General features: G+C 36.3%; 1 protein-coding gene across 1 annotated transcript in view; it reads left to right on the plus strand.

Moving 5' to 3' along the window:
* Nucleotides 1–20037, plus strand: part of CDH18 (cadherin 18) — a 537316-nt gene that overhangs the window by 493698 nt on the left and 23581 nt on the right. Inside the window, exons 10-12 of the mRNA XM_021386987.1 lie at nt 4279–4415; nt 12154–12243; nt 18477–18598. Of these exons, the coding sequence (XP_021242662.1) occupies nt 4279–4415; nt 12154–12243; nt 18477–18598 (349 nt within the window). The remainder of the gene's footprint in view (nt 1–4278; nt 4416–12153; nt 12244–18476; nt 18599–20037) is intronic.

Genomic DNA, 20037 nt, shown 5'->3' on the forward strand with positions numbered 1-20037 from the left:
GCATGTCTTGTTATTAAGTCTCGTTATTGACATGTGCCATGCCACTCAGACGTGCTAAGTTCTTGGTTGTAAGTATGCTAATTCACACAGCATTGTCATGAGTAAATGTCTTTAAGTAAATATTTGTACTGAATATTATAAATACATATTTTAAATGAATGCATTCTAAATGGGTAAGAAGCAATAGGCAACTGCACAGCCATGATGAAAGTTTACTTTTGACATAACTTTGAAATTCTAAACTTGCCCTACAGCTCTTTGCAACCTAGAAAAAACTGTCATCACCATACCAGCTACCAGGAAGAAAATTGACTTTATCCCAGCCAAAATTCGGACATTGATTACATAGTGGCTAATATTTTATAAAGCCTTAAAATATTATGTGCTTCATAAATGCAGTGAAACTTGTTCTAAATGTCCTCTTGCATGTGTCAAGAATGAGTGGCTCTATCAAGGGTGTTTATCCTACAAAATACTTTTAGGGCATTTGGGAGCAGAGCTTTATATTAATATTCCTAGTTCCTTTGCTCTTTGGGAATGTGATTTATAACTTGTTTCACAGACATTCATGAAGGATGGGAGCCCCAGTAGTGCAAATGGCTGCTTTAGACATGATACAGAAAACAATACTTAGGAAGAATGTGGATTAATGGGGGAGAACTAAACTTCATAATAAGAAAGCCTAAGACAGGGCCACTGTTTTGTTTATACATGATCAAGAAAAATTTCATTGAGCTCTAAATGTTTTAATATGCTGTAACTATATGAAAAAGTTAGGATGTGGAGAGGAAGTGCTACTGTGGATAAATTAGTAGCATTTTTTATTTTTCTATCGTCACTGGAAATGAAAGTGTTACTGAATGAATCACCTCAGGATCATTTTATTTCTGTGAATGACATAGAAAGTGCAATTTAAATTATTCATCCAATACTGAGCGTTCAGCTTCTATAGAATGCATTTAAGTAAGTGATTTAGAAAAAAGCTGTTCATATTTCAAAAACAAAGACAATGTTTTGTTATATGTCTATGAAAATGATGTGTTAGGGAGTCACAGTTCATAGCAGAACTGAGCTTCAGTTTTTCTACATAAGCTTCGTATTTGGTAGAGATACTTGTTCTTTTTTGTTCTTTTGTTTCCTCATAGAGGGAAAAGTAATAATTTGTTATGATTATGAATCAGACATGCACAAAAGCGGCAGTGTATTCCTGTTGCTTTATTTATTTTTCTCATTAAGCCCAATTTGAAATTATGTCTATTCTTAAGCTTATGTCTGCAAATATTCCTACTTTTTATGGTTACTAGCACAATATTGACTCTCAGAGTAGTCACTCTGTCTGATGCTGGTAATAAGTAAACATTGTCCACAGTAGTAAATGTTTGCAGAGACAAGATTCACGTATAATCATTTTTTAATTAAGAGTACATATTCCATAAGAATTGCTCAGTGAAAATTTTGTTTTGTTCTGTTTTCCAGCAAATAATTCAAGTTACTTTCAGGAGACAACAAGGCTGTAGTCAGAGAGAAGGAATTAAATTTTATCACCACATACCTGACAGAGAACTGTGACAGTAAATGGTCTTGCTGAGGTCCCCAGAAAAATTATTTGGGGGACAGTTATTCTTCCTATCCTTCCTCTGTCAGTGTTCTAATTCGTCTTGTAAAAGATGTTTGTGTATGTGTGTGTCATCCATCTGCCCAACACAACTAGACGTTCAATTTTCTGCCTTAACAATAGTACAGTTCACATGCTCCAAAATTTTGTCAGGTTGCCTGCATTGCCAAGTATAAAGTATAAGACCTGGAGGCACTGATCCAGTTGAAGCATGCATCTCCTGGATAAACTTCAAATCTTAACACAGCTCTGTGCCAAGCACGGCATCTGTACATACTTTCAGAGTTCGATTCCATTCTGGCTACAAAGTTCCTTTGTAGTTAGGAAAAGGTAGGGCTATCTGTCTGCGTAGGAAGTAAAACTTTTCCACTGATATTGGAACAATCTTTCAAAACATTTCCATAACAAGTAACTGCTTGGAGAACCCTAAAATTCTGCTTGGAGTTGATCAGCTCTGCACAGCTCTTTCTCATGTCAGATTAAGGCCGGCAGAAACACTGGTAAAATCAATTGTTCTGAAAGTCAAAAGTGAATTCTGATTCCCAGTGTGTGGGTAGCTTGGACCAAAACTGCTAGATAAAATAATACCAAGAGGATAGCTGTGAATGTCTTTTTGTTTTGCAGTGTGTCCGCAGTGGATTCCAATATTCCTTGAAAGCAACACAAATTTGCTTGGATATCCGCAACATTTAGTTTGTCATGATCAGTGACTGTCAATAATTTATTGTTAATTTGTCTCTTGAGTTTACTAAGCTCATCAACTTTCTAAAGTGTGTCTGCAACAACTTCTGTGGTTCAACAATTAGTAATTCATCATTTTTTATTCTTTTCTAGCTATGTTGCTTGCTTTATTTTTTTCCATCCAACTTGGGACACACTGATTAAGTAATGTTTTCTGGAAGAATACTTCCTGACTTGAATTCTTTAAAAGTGATTCTCCCATCTCCTACATATTCAAGATCTTGCCAGTTTACTTCTAATATGGAGACATTTTGAGTCTTTTTTTCTGCTTGAAGGAACTTCTGCTGCCGTCTTGCACATCTTAATTCTCATTACTGAGCATTTTCGAACTATTTTATAATGAGGTGTTCCCAAGTATTGGTAGTTGATGGGTCACTTGGGTTCTGTCTTAGCTTGAATAGGAGACAGTTAAATTTTTATTCCAGAGGAACATAAAGGTCTACTGTTGCTCCAACCACTCCCACAGTCATATGGGGACTGTTTCACTCTTCAGGATGTTGAGAGGAAGGATGCAAAGAGGCCAAAAGGAAAGATTTTCTAGCCTGATTTGGTCTGCTCTGATTTCCAATGCCTGGTCTACTTATTTTTAATTCTTGAAAATACATGAAATGTGAAAAGACAAATTGTGAATGCCACAACCCAAAGTAGCCTACTGTAAGCGTATGTAGAATATTTCTTGCAGCTAGAAGAGATGGGTTCAGTTTCTCTCTAATAGGGAAAGTCTAACCTAGGTCATCACATCCTACCTGGCTTTTCTACTCTCTCTCTCTCTTCTTTGAACAGTTAAGGTCATACATTGAAATTGCTGCCTTCTCCTCTAGTGCTTTATTTCCTTTGCTTTTTCACAAGACATATCTAGTTTTGTTGTATCATTCATCCAAATGTTTACTTGCTTCTTTGTTTTTCATTTCAGTAAATAGTCTAAGTACATTATGAGAGAAATAAAACTGAAGTTATTTTTAATTTTTGGAGCTTTGCAGCCTTTATGTGCACCACTCTTTTTATTAACTAGCAATTAAACTTTTGGTGATGTAGAAATAAGAGTAGTTGGATGGGCCAAATAAATAATTTTAATCTATGTGTAGCTTCTATATATTAAAAATATCCCAGAATGAAAGCAAGGCTGGCAAATTATCAAGAAAAAACAATTATGATATATAAAAGGCTCTGTCTTGTTCCTTATTTTTTCATCCGGTCTAAAAGAGAAGGTTTAATAGGGGTGTGTAATTGGTTCATTTGTTAAAAGCTATTGTAAGCGATTCAGGCTTTGTGAAAAAAAAGTCTTGTCAGTCTCTTCTTTTGTGTTCCTGTCTGCTTCCATTACCCACTTAAAGGTTTTTACTTTCTCTGCTAGGCAAAGTGCCCAGAAGCCAAGAGAGTTAAGGAGGGCTGCTTCTGGTCTTCTAGGCTAATGTCAACAGCAGCTCTGGGAATCAGCTGTTTCTGCTTCTAGTCTTTGTAATGTGCATGTTTAAAATGGCTTATGTCATTATGTCGTCAACTTCATGTCAAAAAGACTTGCTTGAAAACAGGTACTGGGACTGAACAGGCTGTTTAAGCAGAATAATATTTTTCTGTTTTCTTTTCTGCCTTTCCATCCTATGTTTTAATCAAAGTAAATATGTTTACTGTCTTTTGACAGGAGTGTGTACAGCTGTCTAAAATATCATCTGTTAGCAATTCATGTCTTTGTGACTCATAGTGGAAATCTTACTATATTTCAAAAGATCAAATAATATTATGAAAGGAATGAAAGACCATGGTACTTCAGGCATCTCCATGATACAGAATTTTTCTTGGGATGTTTTCTAAAATCTCCATGATCTTTGAAAGACTGAAAGTAATATTCTTATGTAGCCTTCTGTTACCTTGGATCATACTTTTTACAATGGGTATATATTTACTATTTTATTTCTCCTTAGATATTTCATTGATCATAACACAGAAGAAGATAGATATTTCACCATTGATGCTAATACTGGAACCATTAAAACTGCCAAGATCTTTGACAGAGAGGAAACACCATGGTACAACATCACAGTGGCTGCTTCTGAGATAGGTAAATAATATATGTGGCACATAGTATTAAAAAAAAAAATTGAAAGTATTAATATTTGATTTTTAAGGAACGCTGTCTTGAAGTGTTAGGTTCTTTTTCAACTAAGCTACTCTTTAAACTGACAACAATAAAGGAGAAATTTCTGTGTCTGTGTAACTTCCTTAATTCCATAGAATGAACAAACAAAACCCCACAAACTTGTGTGAGCCCACCTACGTAAGTTTACCATGTTTTTCTGTGTGTGATAAAAGGACTTTTTTTTTTTTTACCAAGGAATAGCGCAGGCGTTGAAAGGCCTAAATTAAATAGCTTGTCCTATTTGTGTATCTTACTTTTGTGATCTTAGATGACACTATTGTATAGTACTGTCTGAGAAATTAATCCTTTCTTCTTGTAACTACTGCTTATGTTTGTCAAATATGCCAGTATTAACTTATTGCTGACAGATATCTAGTAGTTGCTGATTGTCAATGTGCTTTTCTGGCTTTTTAACAGGCACAGACAAAAAATACTTCCCACTGCATTCAAAAGGCCTCAAAGTGTGATGAATTTCCACTGCCTCATAAAATTCTTGAAATTGTAAGAAATGTCTGAATAAATATCCCAGATAAATATTTTTGCATGAGGCAGGGACAGATTAAAGAAATAAAGGTTAACCTTTCCATTACAGGATTTTTCAGAGTTTTAGAGGAAAAAACTCAACCAACCAAATGAAAAAAAATCCCATGTGATATCAGTAAATCCAGACTTTCTGAGTACTCTTAGTGATACCATTTTTCAATGGAAGGAGATTTTGATCAAAACTGTGAATTTCTGTTTATATTCTTTCCCTTTTTTTTTCTTTTTCTTTGGTGTATGCCATCATTTCCAGATGACACTCTACATTTTTTTACCTTTAACAAGTGCTACTGACATAAGTGAGTCCCCTCTGCTTTCATCTCTTTCATTTCCACGTTTAAATGGAGTTTGTTCTGCCACTATACTGCTAGCATATGCTGCAGAATTAATAGCACATACAAATTTAATAAGGACAACACATTGTTTTTGATTATTAACCTGCTGTTGCAACTAAGTTGACATTTTCAACTAAATAAATTTCTATATTAAATAATAAAATCTAGAGTTCTATGGTTAGCCCTTCACAAATGGTAACCACTGCACCTCTGTGTGCTTAACAGTATATTTGTTATTTCAGTGCAGAATTAAATTAAATATAGTTTAGGCCTAATCATAAGAAGGTGCATAATAAGTGTTAGTTTTAAATAAGATTTAAAAGCCATGTTGCAACATACAGGAAAAAAAGAGTAGTCACTAGCCTTTTTGGGAAACCATCCAAATACTACTATTTTGCAGAAATAAATCTCAATACCATTAAACTGAAATGTAGCTTTTTGCACTATTTATTTCACATAGTCTAGTGAGTAGTATTGCACTTACTATGCTGAGGAAGATTATAACTAAAAGATAACTGAATGGATAATGAGGACGAAATAACTTTTTTTTTTTTTTCCTAAGGAAGCCTGCTTAGAATTCTCCATTTAAGGTGCTACTTGCTATGGGAAAACATAAGTCTTGCTCTTTCCCGTGCAGTGCCTTTTTTACTTTTAAAGTGGGGAAGATAAGTTAATCTGTATTGTCAGCTTGGATAACAATTCAGTTGTGAAGAGTATAAGAGAGAACAGAGAGGAAGAAATGGATGGCAGACAGATTGAAAGGCAGCCTAAATGGCAGATAAACTTGCTTTGTGCCTACTTCTTTGCCATTTTCTTATATAAAGTAATTTGAAAATTATAACACTGATGTAATCTTCCAAATCCACTGTGAAATCAGTAATTGGATATATGATTGAAGAAGGTACATATTTTGTACATATAGCATGAAGGCCCAAACTTGTAAGTGCTACCTATTACATATCTACATCCTTTTATAACTTTCATTTTCAGTTCTATCCACAAGGCATGGCAGAACTCAGACTGAGGTTGAAAAATAGATGGAGCACTATGACCAAAATGTGCTTTGGGTGTCAGAGAGGCGATCTTCAAGTTTGTCTGATGTAGTGGAAGGCATTTATAGCTTTCTGAAACAATTTACTTAACGAAGAGCATTGCAGAATCTGGAAAGCCCAGAAAGACTGTTCTGCTTCAAAAATAAGAGGTGCTCTGCTGAAATAATGTTACTGTTATAGTTAGTTTGTTGAAGTGTTTTCTTCTTTACTTAACTCCACACTTCAGTGACAGAATACTTTTGAATAACCTACTTGTAGATGTGCTTATTTTATGTGAAGGAAATTTAAAATCAACACCATACTTCTAGCCTCAAATTTATGATATCCACATGTTTCTTACATTGTTTCTGAACTCTCCGTAAGAGCTTTGCTTTCTCTGTAAGACTTACTGAGTCAAATGCACTCTACATTGCTCAAATGTCTTCTGTGAAATTGGTGGAACTACCGCTTTCCTCTGTGGAAGTAATGTTGGTGTAATCTACAGTGATTTTTCTGTTTGCATAGATGCTGCCTAAAACACAGCAGAGTTCACTGCTAGTAGAATGGGACAATCCTTTATTTTCTTTGATGTGCATTATTTTCCACAGCAGCATATGGTGAATGAAAACTGGGATTTTGGTGTCCAGAGCACACCATTGATGTCATTTCTTTGACTGTTTCAGTACAAGTACTTCCTGAAATCTCCTTGTAGCATTAGGGGACAAGGAAGATGGTAAAACAACACTGTATTTTATACTGAAGTGTCATTAGCTTGTTAGAATTCTTTGAAAAGGTTTATAAAATAGTATTTGAAAGAAGGGGGGAGGTTTACAATTTACTTGGCTCTATTAAAGGCTTTTGATCAAGTCTTGACAAGACTAATAGAAATAGGAAAATACAGAGTAAGAGCAGTTTTATAACTGATGAAAGACTAATTTAGAGAAAAGGAATATCACCTTAGTGAATGGCTGTTCCTTTGACAGTGGGATAAGGTACGGTTAAGCTATTTTTAGGAGTAGTTTGTGATATGTCAACTAAAAGTCATTGTAATGACAGAACACATAAAATGGGCAACAGGTGATTTAGTGAGATTACCAAGTAACACACTGAGTAAAAATTAAGGAAGACTGAGATAAATTCACACAAGAACAAGACATACAAAAGTATGTCATAGATAAATGAGCAATGAGTTGAACTGAAAACTATCTGAAATGGAGAGCTGAAAGGGTTATGATGAGCAGCCTGAAGTGCAGCCAGAGGCTAGTCATTAGTGGAGTACCACAGGGGCCAATAATGATGCATTACTGTTTAATCTCTTCATTAATGACCTGATTTATGAGACAGAGTGCACTCAGCAGGTGCGCAAATGGCACAAAGCTGGAGTAATGGCTGATACAATGGAGGGTTGTGCTGCCATCCAGAAGGATCTCAACAGTCTGGAGATATGAATGAACAGGAACTTTATGAATTTCAGTAAAAGGAGATGTAGAATCCAGCACCTCAAGTGGATTAACCCTATGCACCAGTGCATATGGAGCGCCATCTCCCTGGAAAGCAGCTTTTCAAAAGAACGCCTGGCTGAGTATCCTGGTAGACAAGTTGAACATATGATTCAGCAGTGCTCTCTTGAGGCAAAGGCAGCCAACAACACCCTGCTCTGCATGTGTAAGATTGTTGTCAGCAGGTCAAGGGGACGTAATCCTTCCACTCTGCTCAGCAGTGTTAAGACTACTGCTTCTGGAGTGCTGGATTCAGCTCTGGGCCCACCTGGACAACAGAGACGTGGAGCAAATGGAACAAGTCTAGTGAAGAAGCATGACATCATTAAGGGACTGGAGTACCAGTCATACAAGGAAAAGCTGAAAGAACTGGGTTTGTTCAGCCTGGAGAAGAGAATGTTCAGGGTGTTCTTACCACTACTGGTAAGAACAGTGTTTAACAGTTTGAATAACTCATGGGGTAATTAAAGAAGATGAATAAAAACTCATCTCTGATGTACCAAATGAAATGACAAGAGGCAAAGGGCACAAACTGAAATAAAGAAAATTCCACTTAATAATACTACTAATAAAATTTACTGTGAGATATGTCAAACAAGTGAACAAGTTTTGAGTGCGATTGTGGATTCTGTGTTCTTGGAGATACTCAAAAACCAACTGGATATGGTCATGAGCAATACACATTGGTTGATCCTGCTTTGAGCAGGGAAGCTGGGAGAACTGATCTCCAGAGGAACCTTCCAACACCAATCATTCTGTGATTTTGTGAGAATTGCATGTAGAATGAGTAGAACAAAAAGAACAACCACTCTCAGCAAGCCTGCAGATGACGTTAAGCTGAGTAGTGCAGTTGATACAATGGAAGGAAGGGATGCCATCAAAAGGCATTTAGACAAGCTTGAGAAGTGGGCCCATGTTAGCTGAATGTGACTCAGCAAGTCCAAATTCAGAGTATTGCACTTGAGTCGGGGCAATCCAAGACATGAGAGCAGTCTGGGAGAGTAACACATTGAGAGCATCCCTGGAGAAGAACTTAGAGGTTCTGGTGAACAAAAAGCTTGACATGAACAAGCAGTGTGTGCACTTGCAGCCTGGAAAGCCAACTGTATCCCAGGCTGCGTTAAAAGAGATGTGGCCAGCAGGGAGAGGGAGGTGATTGTTCCCCTCTACTGTGCCCTCATGAGGTTCCATATGGAGTACTGCGTCCAGACCTGGGGTCCCCAACACAAAGACATGAAGTGTTGGAGTGGATTCAAAGGAGGGCAGAAAGATGATCAGAGGGCTAGAGTGTCTCTCCTAAGAACAAACGTTGAGGGAGCTGGACTTGTTCAGACTGAAGAAGAGAAGGCTCCAAGGAGACCTCAGTGTGGCTTTCCAATATCTAAACAGAGTTTATAAACAGAAGGGACACCAACATTTTATGTGATCTGTTAGTGATAGGACAAGAGAGAATGGCTTTAAACTAAAGGAAGGGAGGTTTAGGTTAGATATTGTAAAGAAATTCTTAACTCGGAATGTGGTGAGCTACTGGAACAAGTTGCCCCGTGAAGTTGTGGATGTGTCATCCCTAGAGGCATTCAAGGCCAAGTTGGATGGGGCTTTAGCAATCTGATCTAGTGGAAGGTTTCCCTGCCTATGGCAGGGTGATTGGAACTAGATGAAATTTAAGCCAGTCTATGGTTCTCTGATTCTCTGATTTCAAAATACTGATGCAGTCCAAAAGAAAATAGATGGTTGTAAAACCAGTTGTGAGCGATTCAGTTAAGTTTGTTCTCTAGCAAATAGTAGTGCTGATATTAAAAGCAACAGCAAAGTCCAAAATCACAGCCAGTTCCAAGGCAAAATAAACACATACTTCAAAGTTTTCAAAGCAAAGATGCAAACAGAACAAATAGTAATATTCTTGAAGCCTTAGTGCACAAGAAGGAGAACTGATAGCTATGGGAACAAACACTGACAGTTAAAGGAATCATAAAATGGCTTGATTTGAGAAAGAAATCAATAATGTCTTTCAGTAGAAATTTATACTTGGAAATACTATGAGATAGACTACATCAAGAAGCTCCTTTTAGGTGTTAATTCTGACAACTAAGCTAAGCTCATCCGATATCTTCTTAATAGACAAAGAGAAAAACAGCTTCTTGATCTTGCATTCACATTGTCATGGTTCTATGATTTCCGGTTATTGGTACTCCACATCATAACATCATGTAGTGAATGTACCTGGTTCTCAGAAGAGAAGGACTACTACATTCCCCATGGCACTTTGCTCCTCTGTTACCATTTTCCAGCCGGAGGGAAAAGATAAAAGCTCGCAGTATAAAAACTTGCAGATCATGAGACCTCATCCCTTTTTTCTGCCGTCTCTCATCTTGGCAGCACCTCGCTCTCCAGCCGTCTTATCGTCGGTAGTAGAGTAAGGCCTACCTTGATTTTGGGACATTGTCTCTCTCTGTATTGGATTTATCAGCTTAAATTGTAATTATATTGTATTATAGTGTGTTGTTTGGCGTTCCGATATCTTATTTAGTAAATTAGTTTGTTTCTCCTCAGATTGTTGGTGCTGTTCTTTGCTCTCAGGGCTGTCTCCTTACCCTTTTTTTCCTTTTCCCTTTTCCTGGGGCGTGGGCCCGTGGGTCCCCCGTCCCCTTTGTCATGGAACCGGGCCAAACGCCCGTAAACCCTTGACACACATGATGTTAACAGTCATACGGAGAATGAGAATGGAAGACGGAGTGAAGGTGTAAAACAAACAGAATGGTTCTGTTAATGCTATTTAAAGGTGCATTGATTTATATTACAAGAAGTAAAACCAAAAGACAAAAAAAAAAATTTTTTTTCTTTCTGTTTTGAAACACATGAAAACAACATATGCGTTGCCTGAAGGAAGTAGGTCTATGGAGTAATATCTGCCTGGCACATAGCACTGAAAGAACTAGAAAAGAGCAAGAATTGATGACGTTTTATTTTCTCACTTTACCATTTTCCCATAACCAAGAATAGTTTTAATACTGTGTAAAATAAATAAATAAATAAATTGAATCCTTTTCAAGATCTAACAGAAAGTAGTATAAATCAGAGCCAAGTGCTGTTACAGTGCTGTAATCTCCTAACCTTCTATATCTGGCAGACAGCAGGATGATTCTGTTCAATACCAGTGAGTTTGTTGCTAGCTTTGTGTCTTAGGGTTTCCTCAAAATGAATTTTTCCTTAAAATGAATATATATTTTTTTTATAGTGAATTCTGGTCTTCTTCTTTACAACCTTTTTTTTTTTTTTTGGCAAAATGAAGTACGTATAAATAATGAAAAGAACACATTTAGTTTGACATCAGTAAAGGAAAGTTTTCCTTATATATTGTATTGCTGCATTTGTGATTATAGATATGTTACAGAACCAGACCTTACAGTGCTACCTTAAGGCCAGCACCTCCCACAAATTCCCCCCTGACTCAAGAAGAAAAAATCACACTCATTCTTCATTTTTAATTCACTTGCATTCTGCCACCAAGTTCAATTACAGAAAGAGTTTTGGTACTGATGGCAGTTACTTTTTTTTTATTTTTCCAAGGAACAGACTCTGCCACAAAATATTTCCTACTTTTCCCCTAAATGAAAACCAAATTAAAGCAGATTTTTAAAAATACAAGACCTATGTTCTAAGACTGTTTTGCTGATGGAGTAGTGACAAACTGAGTATCTATCATATTTTTAATGGCAAGATCTAGACACAATACCGGCACTCTGTCCGCGCTCTCCAGTGACACAGTTTATTTCCAGCCTTGTTAAGCTGCCTACCAATGGACCATGAAATTATAATAATCTTATTTGTAGCAGAATCTGCCATTGCATTCTTGTGCAATAAGTAAAGCTGACACAAAACTCTTTATAAAAACAATTGTCTTGAGGCAGCTACTTCTCCATCCTGCTCAAGAAGTGATTCCTCTAATGCCAAGTTCAATGCTTATTTCCCTGTTTATCTTGGTTCAGTCATTGCATTCTAGGCAAGATGGATTTTATTCTCCTCTGTTTCTTTTGGGAAAGATATAACTAAGATATTTGTACAAGGTCATCTGAAGGTGGTATAGTCTATGGCTCTTCCTTACCTGCCTTGTTGTTCCACTTGGGTTTGCATTTAACAGTTCATTCGCCTGCTTCTCTGGGCTATGATAAATGCGGTGCTCCTGATGATGGTAGCTACCACGGGGTTCTCTGAAGAGACGGTCTTTGGGATCATCTGACATTTTCCCCTTTAGGGCTTTGCAAAGCAGTACCAGAATCCCGAAATGGACCCATTACTGGCCACAGAAGCAGTGCAGTTTGTGGTGCCCTGCTCTACTCAGGAGGTAAGCACTAGCATTGTCAATGAGCTGCAGAATTTTGCTTGCATTAAGGTAGAGGGAGTAGCCAGATTGAGAGCACTGATTGTTTAAGTCTGCTGCGGTGCAGTTATTATTGATTTTACTTCTTTTACTACTTCTGCTTCTGCCACCACCCTGAATTAAACCGATGTTTTCTGAATATTCCTCTCACTTACATACAAAGCATAATATTGTTATTTTACTTCTGCTTCTGTAGTATATTTCATCCATCCTAGATCTATATTCTGTCAAAACTAATCAATATTAGGTAGGTGAGATTTGTGCCTTCTACTTCTCTTTGAAAATACCAGAAAAGGTAGCTAGTTGAACTTCCCGCATATTGGTTTGCATCATAAGGTCTTGAAAAGCTGTCAAAATGAGAAGAAAATGTTACTGCTGTGATTAAGAGTGTTATTTAATACTAATCATGAAAGAGCACAGACATTCATTATAAATCTAAACTAGGTGAATTTTTTTGTGCTAGATCATGAAAAGGTGGAAAATTAATGTTTTTGTGAAGTTCTCTCTGTTAAAATTGTTCAGGCTTATTCTGTGTTACATTATTCACTCAACTCATAATATTATAAGTGTTAAACTATGCATTGTAACTTCACATACACACATAATAAATAAGTAAATAAATAAAAACACAAGATTATTGACATCAGAACTTTTAAAGTCACTTACTTTGAATTTATCTTCATAAAGCTCATGGGAATTTTGTTGATGTGAAAAAGAATTCTGAGACAACAGAAGCTATATTAAAAATAAGCTTTCTTCTTGAACGGGGTTTTTAAAGTTTCCCCACACAAATTAACTGGGGAGAAGATTTAAACTTCCAGACTGGCTGTTGATAAGGAATTCTACAACTTCAGAGAGGACTCCCTGGCTGAAGCACTGATACTCAATGAAACTGATTGCTTTACAGATTTTTAGTATTCTGGCAGAAGAACAATTTATTCTGGGAAAAATCTCAAGCGTAAGAAAGCAAGCCCCTAACGTAGGTGAATCAGAACAATCTTTCTGCTTCAGTTATCCCTTAAAACAGTGAGCATTCATGTTGAAAAATCTACTCTTGAGGCATAATGCTAATAGGATAGTGTGTATCTGGTTGTTTTGTAATGCACAGGCCTGAAATATTTGTTGGCACTGATTATCTCAAAACTGGAAATCTGCCAAGCTACTGCAATACATTTGATTAATTAATAAAAAAGGATCAGTTATCAGAGTGTTTTGGGGATTGCAGGTGAGTTTCACACCTGTAAAAGACTGTAATTTATATTTATCTTGTAATAAAATAAATATTTTGTAATAATACAAACCTGCTTATAAGGACCTTGTTAATTTGTTCTTATTCTCTCCCTCCCTTATAAACTGTATTATCATCTTGCATACACATTGATGTAGTATACACAATCTGACAAACTTCAAGACCATTTTGGGAAGTGGTGTTAATGCTTTCTGTATTAGCATTTTGTAGTAAGTAGGCTTTCAGTATGGAAATTTGCCTGCAAAGGTCAAAGATCCTATAAGTAACTGCTTCCAGAAAGATACCAATAATTCCCTGTACCCTTTTGAACTGGTAAAGTAAATAGGAATTCCTCGTACTACAAAACAGCTGTCAAAAAAACCCTCAAAAAAAAAAAAAAAGGCAAAAAAGCCAAACCAACAAAATTCTCTGAATCTCTGTGAAATCTCAGTGAAGGTAATGCAAGTTCAACAGACTGGAGTAAGATGCTTTGGAAAGTAGTGACAGGTATACAAGAGGCCACTGTTCAAGACTGGGAAAGAGTTCTGATGTACTGTACTGAAACAAAATAATTTACCTATCTGTTGCCAGACAGGCACACCCTGGACTAAAAAAATTGATTTTCTTTTCTCAGTAAATATTCTAACCATGCCAGCTCAAGAGAGCAGTTCTCTATTTCTGTTACCTTCTGCCCTGTGCTCTTCCTGATTTCTTTCTCCATTCCTCTTAGATGTATTATGCTCTCTTCTAGCTTTGAAGATCGCGCTGCTTTGAAATGAGGACTAGACCAGTGACCTGCAGAGGTCCCTTTCAGCTAAGATTCTATGATTATCTAGTTGTCACAAATCCTTTTGCCTTCTGGCAAAATCTTCAGGCTTTTTCTAATATTAAAATCTTCATCACTTTCACTGTATTTTATGAAGCCACTCCCAAATGGACTTTTCTTCCTTAACCCTTTACTATAATCTCTACCTTTTATCTCTGTACTATGCTTTTGTGTGCTCTTCCTTTGCCTACTTTGTATCTTTCCTGCAATTTATAACTCTTTCTGGTTCATTTGCCTGAAATTATTTGTTCTGGAGAAGAGAAGGCACAGGGAAGACCTTACAGCTCTCTACAACTACCTGAAAGGCAGTTGCAGCAAGGTGGGGATCAGCCTCTTGTCCCAGTTAACAGTGACAGGATGAGAGGGAATGGCATCAAGTTGCACCAGGGGAGATTCAGGTTGGATATTAGGAAATATTTATTCTCAGAAAGTGGTAATGCATTGGAAACGACATCTCAGGGTGGTGGAGTCACCATCCCTGGATATTTTCAAGAAAAGGGCAGATGTAGTGTTTGGGGACGTGGTTTACTGGGCATGATGGTAAAGGGATTGACGGTCAGACTAGATGATCCTAGAGTTTTTTTCCAATCTTAATGATTCTTTGATTCTATGATTCTATACCTCACAGACTGTGAGTGAGAGCAACCTAGGCCCAAGGGTATTTAGATAACCTACAGGTTAGATCATCTATTATGAGATATCATATCCTGTAATTGTGATTATAGGGTGTTTGGATTTTTGGTTGTCTGTTAGCATTGACAGAACAAGCTACCTAAAATATTTTGTAAATGTTAGTGAGCATTAAGAACTATTCAATCCTTATGCTTTGTGCTGTGCTGTTCTGCACAATCTTAAAGCCTACCTCCAAGGAAGGACCAAACGTCTTTTCAGTTAATTCTCAAAGTTCAAAGGGAGTTCTGGAGAGAAGGTTGCTTTTCTTTCTTTCATAATTTAAGATGGATGGCTTCTTTCATCCAACTGCACTGCAAACAGCCAACAGTTCTTCTTCACTTTCCCTTTGTATATTCACAGTATTCAAACACTTCAAAACACCTCAAATATTTCCACTTAAAGCATTTTAAAGACAGGGATGGAGACTCTCAGTCTTGCTTGAACACAGAGATAGCCTACTTAAGTACCATTTTTTAAACATATTCATAATTTTGCAACTGAACATTCACAGCAAGAAAATGGAATTTGCAAGTCTATAACTCTTTTGAATGTATTCTTACAATTTATGATATTAATGTTAATTGGGAATGACAATGAGGTTCCTATATTATCTCAATTAAGTCTTCATTTTCTGTTTATTATTTTTTATTTCCCTCCTATTTCCATTTCCTGTGAATGGATGACTAATTTCCAAAAGTGAATGAAAATCATCATGCAAACAGATATATTAATCAAAAAGACAATATAAAAAATCTGAAAAGAACTTTCACACCCCAGGCTCTTTGACTAATATCCCAGATGAAAACATAGAAGGATATATCTCTCACTTTGTCAAAATAAACTCCAGTGTTCTCAATATTCTTTCAGTAGGAGGCTACGTTACTGGTGGTTTTGAATCTAAATATGTCTAAACTAATGAATAGCTTTTAGAATTCAGAGCAAATTTCCTCAAAGGCATGAAAAATCTGAGGCATTTTACAAATGACTCTTTTTTTAACAGAAACATAATGTGGATAAATACAGATAGAAATAACCAGGACGTGTGAACTTTAGACCCTTAATGTTTCCACTTCTTTTTTTTTTTCTTCACATGAACATGTACATTAAAACATGCACATTAAAAAAATAAATCTGTAAGACCCCATTCTTCTACCTTGTTGGGTGTGAATGATTGACTACACTGTCTTCTGTTGATAGTTTAATTTAATTAGTAAAAAAGAAGTTTGTTATCTAAAAAATGGATACTTGCACAGACTTTGCAGATACATTGCACTAATTTTAAAATGTTCACAATATATAATTCTTTTAACCAAATATAAATGTCTTCGTACATAGTAGTAAGAACAAAAGAATGATGGATTAAGACTTGTATTTTTTCTCACCTTAACACAGAAAGTATATTTTCATTGAAAAAAATCTATTTATTGTGCTTTTTGCAAGTGATCTCTTTTTGAAGGTGAGATCTCAAACAACTATAGATCATATACTAAGACACCAATATTTAAACATTATTTTCTAACTAATGTGCCACTGATGCTGGATTCTTACAGAAAATACAAGACTTGTTGACTGGTTTGTGTAACAACATGATAACTTGTGAGGAAGCTTGAATCATCCTTGGGAATGGTTTACGTATACCTGTGCATTTCTATTTTCGTATTATTTCTCAATTTTGCATATGTTTTTTTGAAAGTAATGCCTCCTATTTATTTCCATGGAGACTACAACTGCTGCAAAGGGCACAATAACACTATTTGATAGAGCAAATTCTCAGCTACAAACCACTATTTTTCAACAGTCACCACCATTAGCTATGCATTTTCACCAGCAATGAACAAGAGCCTGCTTGCTGCTTTCATAAAAATCTACACTAGCAGGGGTGACCCACTGTTTCACAGCTACTATGACCACATTGTGGTAGGACAGTCCAACCAAGATTGACAATATGTTCCATGGTCTTCATACTGTGCCGGGGCCTAGTGTTATTGTGTTGAAAGAGAAAAGTTGTTTTCCGCTTGACCTGACTCTGGAAGTTCAAGCCTTCTAACGACAGCACTGTTATGTAGTGCAAAGTCGATGGGTTGTCCACTTTCCAGGAAATCCAGAAGGATCACCCCTTTGCTATCCAAAAAAAAAAAAAAAAAAAAAAAAAACCACAAAAACAAAAACAGTGCACATCACTTTACCTGCTGGGGGCGGCATCTTGAACTTCTTTGACTGAATGCACATGTTACCGCTCCACATACTGTCATTTTGATTCTGGCTCGTAGTGGTGATATCATGTCTCATCACTGGTAATGATACAATACCTTTAATTTTGTATTGATTCAACAGATCCTGACAAACTTGCATACAGTGTTGTTTTTGTTCCTCTGTGAGCATTCATGGGACCCACTTGACACAAACATTGTGATATTCTAAAGTTATCACCATCATTTCCAATACATTGAAGCCAATGTTCAGCTCCATACACAGTTCCATTGTTGTAATCCACTGATTGGCATGGATGACATGCCAATCGATGGGGACACTCTTCATTTCATGGTGTGACAGCTGTGCATGGCCATCTGGAATGTGTCTTCTCTTTCATGTTGCTGAATCCCACTGCCTCACTGTGCTCACATGCACTGTTTGGTCTACAAAAACATTCGGCAAGTATCAATGAGTGCAATTATTTCTGCATGGAGGAATTCAGTGACACACTTTTGCATCATCCATACTTCCATGTCTTATGCCATTTTGTCAGACTGCCCCTCTGATTCTATCTGTCACATGGCAACAAAATGTAATGGAATATTGTTGGGAAGCTTCTGCCTCTGCTACCATAGCTCCAACATCCACCTCTGATGTCATGGTCCAATATCATAAAATAGGAGGTAGTACTTTTGGAGCTGCCCTCAGAGTTCCTAAACTCATTGAGGGACTGAGAAAAATAAAAAAGGTCTTAATGATGTGATGACACTTTGATATTAATTGAAAAGTAATTGATCATTTTTTTGCATAGAGTTTGACAGTATGCTATAGCACCAACAGCCTTCTCCTACTTCATTTTCAAAATATCTTCTATTTTTATTGCTATGACATTACTGTAACTTAAGACTTATACCACGCTTTCTACTCTATTTTTTTTTCAAAACAGTTAATGAATCTCAGCAAGCATCATCTTTTATGATCTTGCTACCTGAAGTTTTGCAACTATATCTGGTTCTCATTCAGTTACTGTGTTAAGAAATTATGTTTTAATTGAGGATGTCACTTTATATTGAATATTAAATAAATAATATAATTTGAATTGTATTTGTAAATAATATATATAATACATATAATATTCAACATTACATAGTATTGAATATATTACTGCTTAATATTGAAAATTATATATGATAATATATAATTAATATTTATATTAATTTATATTAATTAATTATACAAATATTGAATATATATAAATACCCTCTGTGTATTTTTCAGACAATCCTGGACTAGTGAGCCATGTTCCAGTTGGCATTCGAATTCTGGATGTCAATGACAACCCTCCAGAGCTCGCCAGAGAGTATGACGTCGTTGTCTGTGAGAATGCAAAGCCTGGTCAGGTAACTCTCACAGTTATCTTTTTCTCAGTGAGAAAGAATAATTACTTTATTTGTTAATGCTACATGTGTTGGAAGTTTATTTTGGTCACATGCCCTATTTCTTTCTGATTTCATTTTCATATTTCACATTTGACCCAAGTTTTTAAATGTATTAGACTATGTTTTGACTGTATTAGACTAAAGGGAGAAGACTGGGAATCCATTAAGGTATTTTTCTTGTTATTTCAAGAAAATAAAATACAAAAACCTTAATCTTGACAGATAATTGATGGAATTTGAAAAGCCACTATCCTATAACAAATGGATGAAGCAGATAACAGCTCTCACTATGTGCCATATGGGAGAAAGGTTTCATGTATAGCTCAGTGGAACGACTGATTAACATGGCTGCTGTCCTCACTTTTTGCATGTTTGATTGCTCGGAAGAGTTCAGATGGAAAGTCACAGTGAGAGTGAATCTGTCTGTGAAATGTCTTATTGGAAAACATGCTGAACAGCTCTTCCACAACTAGGAGCAGAGGAGAGGTTGCAACTCAGACTGAAAAACAACTACTTTCCAGTTACTGCTCTATGGTTGATGCATTTCATTGTGGTCCATGGTTTGACAACTTTACCAAGGTGTTTTTTTTGGTTTTTGTTTGTTTGGTTTTTTGTTTGTTTGTTTTACCAGAAGTACCTTTTTTGCATAGGCTGAGTTACACAGATCTTTATGCCAGTTATACATTATTACACAGGTTGTAGGTTGGAACTGTGAGCTTACATCTTGCTCATATGTGACAGACTCTGATTTTTATATGCAGTATACAACTAGGCTTCAGAAAAGATTGTTATGTCCTTGAACTGTTAAAAAAAAAAAAAAACATAAAAACAACAACAAAAAGATACAGAAGTACTGGGCTCTTGCTCGGAAGATTTTCCTGTCTAGTTTAAGGGGAAAAAAATGTCAGTGAACAACAAATATTAAAGAAGAACAGTTAAGCAAAGGTTGCAGAATAAGACAACTTTCCACATGCTAGAAAGTGTGTCCAGCTAAATAGTTTTGAATCGCTACAAAGACAGCATTTATTCTGAATTATCTATCACCTGGTAAGAATGAGTGGTACAAAATATCGGAAAAGAAAAAATTCTGTCAGATACTGCCGGGCACAGCTACTTGACTGGTGCTTGAGGTTCGGTTGCAGTCCTGCCCTGACCTGTACGAGTCCTTATTTCTTTCTTCAGGAAATCTAAGGAGATAAGCTGCCTAGCCATTGAGGGCATTTGTCCTAGCACATCTATTTTGAATTTATTATGTGCAAAATAAAGTGATTGTTTTTCATTGGCAGACTTTCTGTGTTTGCCTATTTTTTTTTCAGGAGAGGCATCTACAGAGAGAAATCAGAGACAGAATCTGTCTCCTGATTCTTTTCCTCTCCATGGCTCAATTTATTTACTTTCCA

Source organism: Numida meleagris, chromosome 2 (assembly GCF_002078875.1).
Source record: "Numida meleagris isolate 19003 breed g44 Domestic line chromosome 2, NumMel1.0, whole genome shotgun sequence".
Lineage (NCBI taxonomy): Eukaryota > Metazoa > Chordata > Aves > Galliformes > Numididae > Numida > Numida meleagris.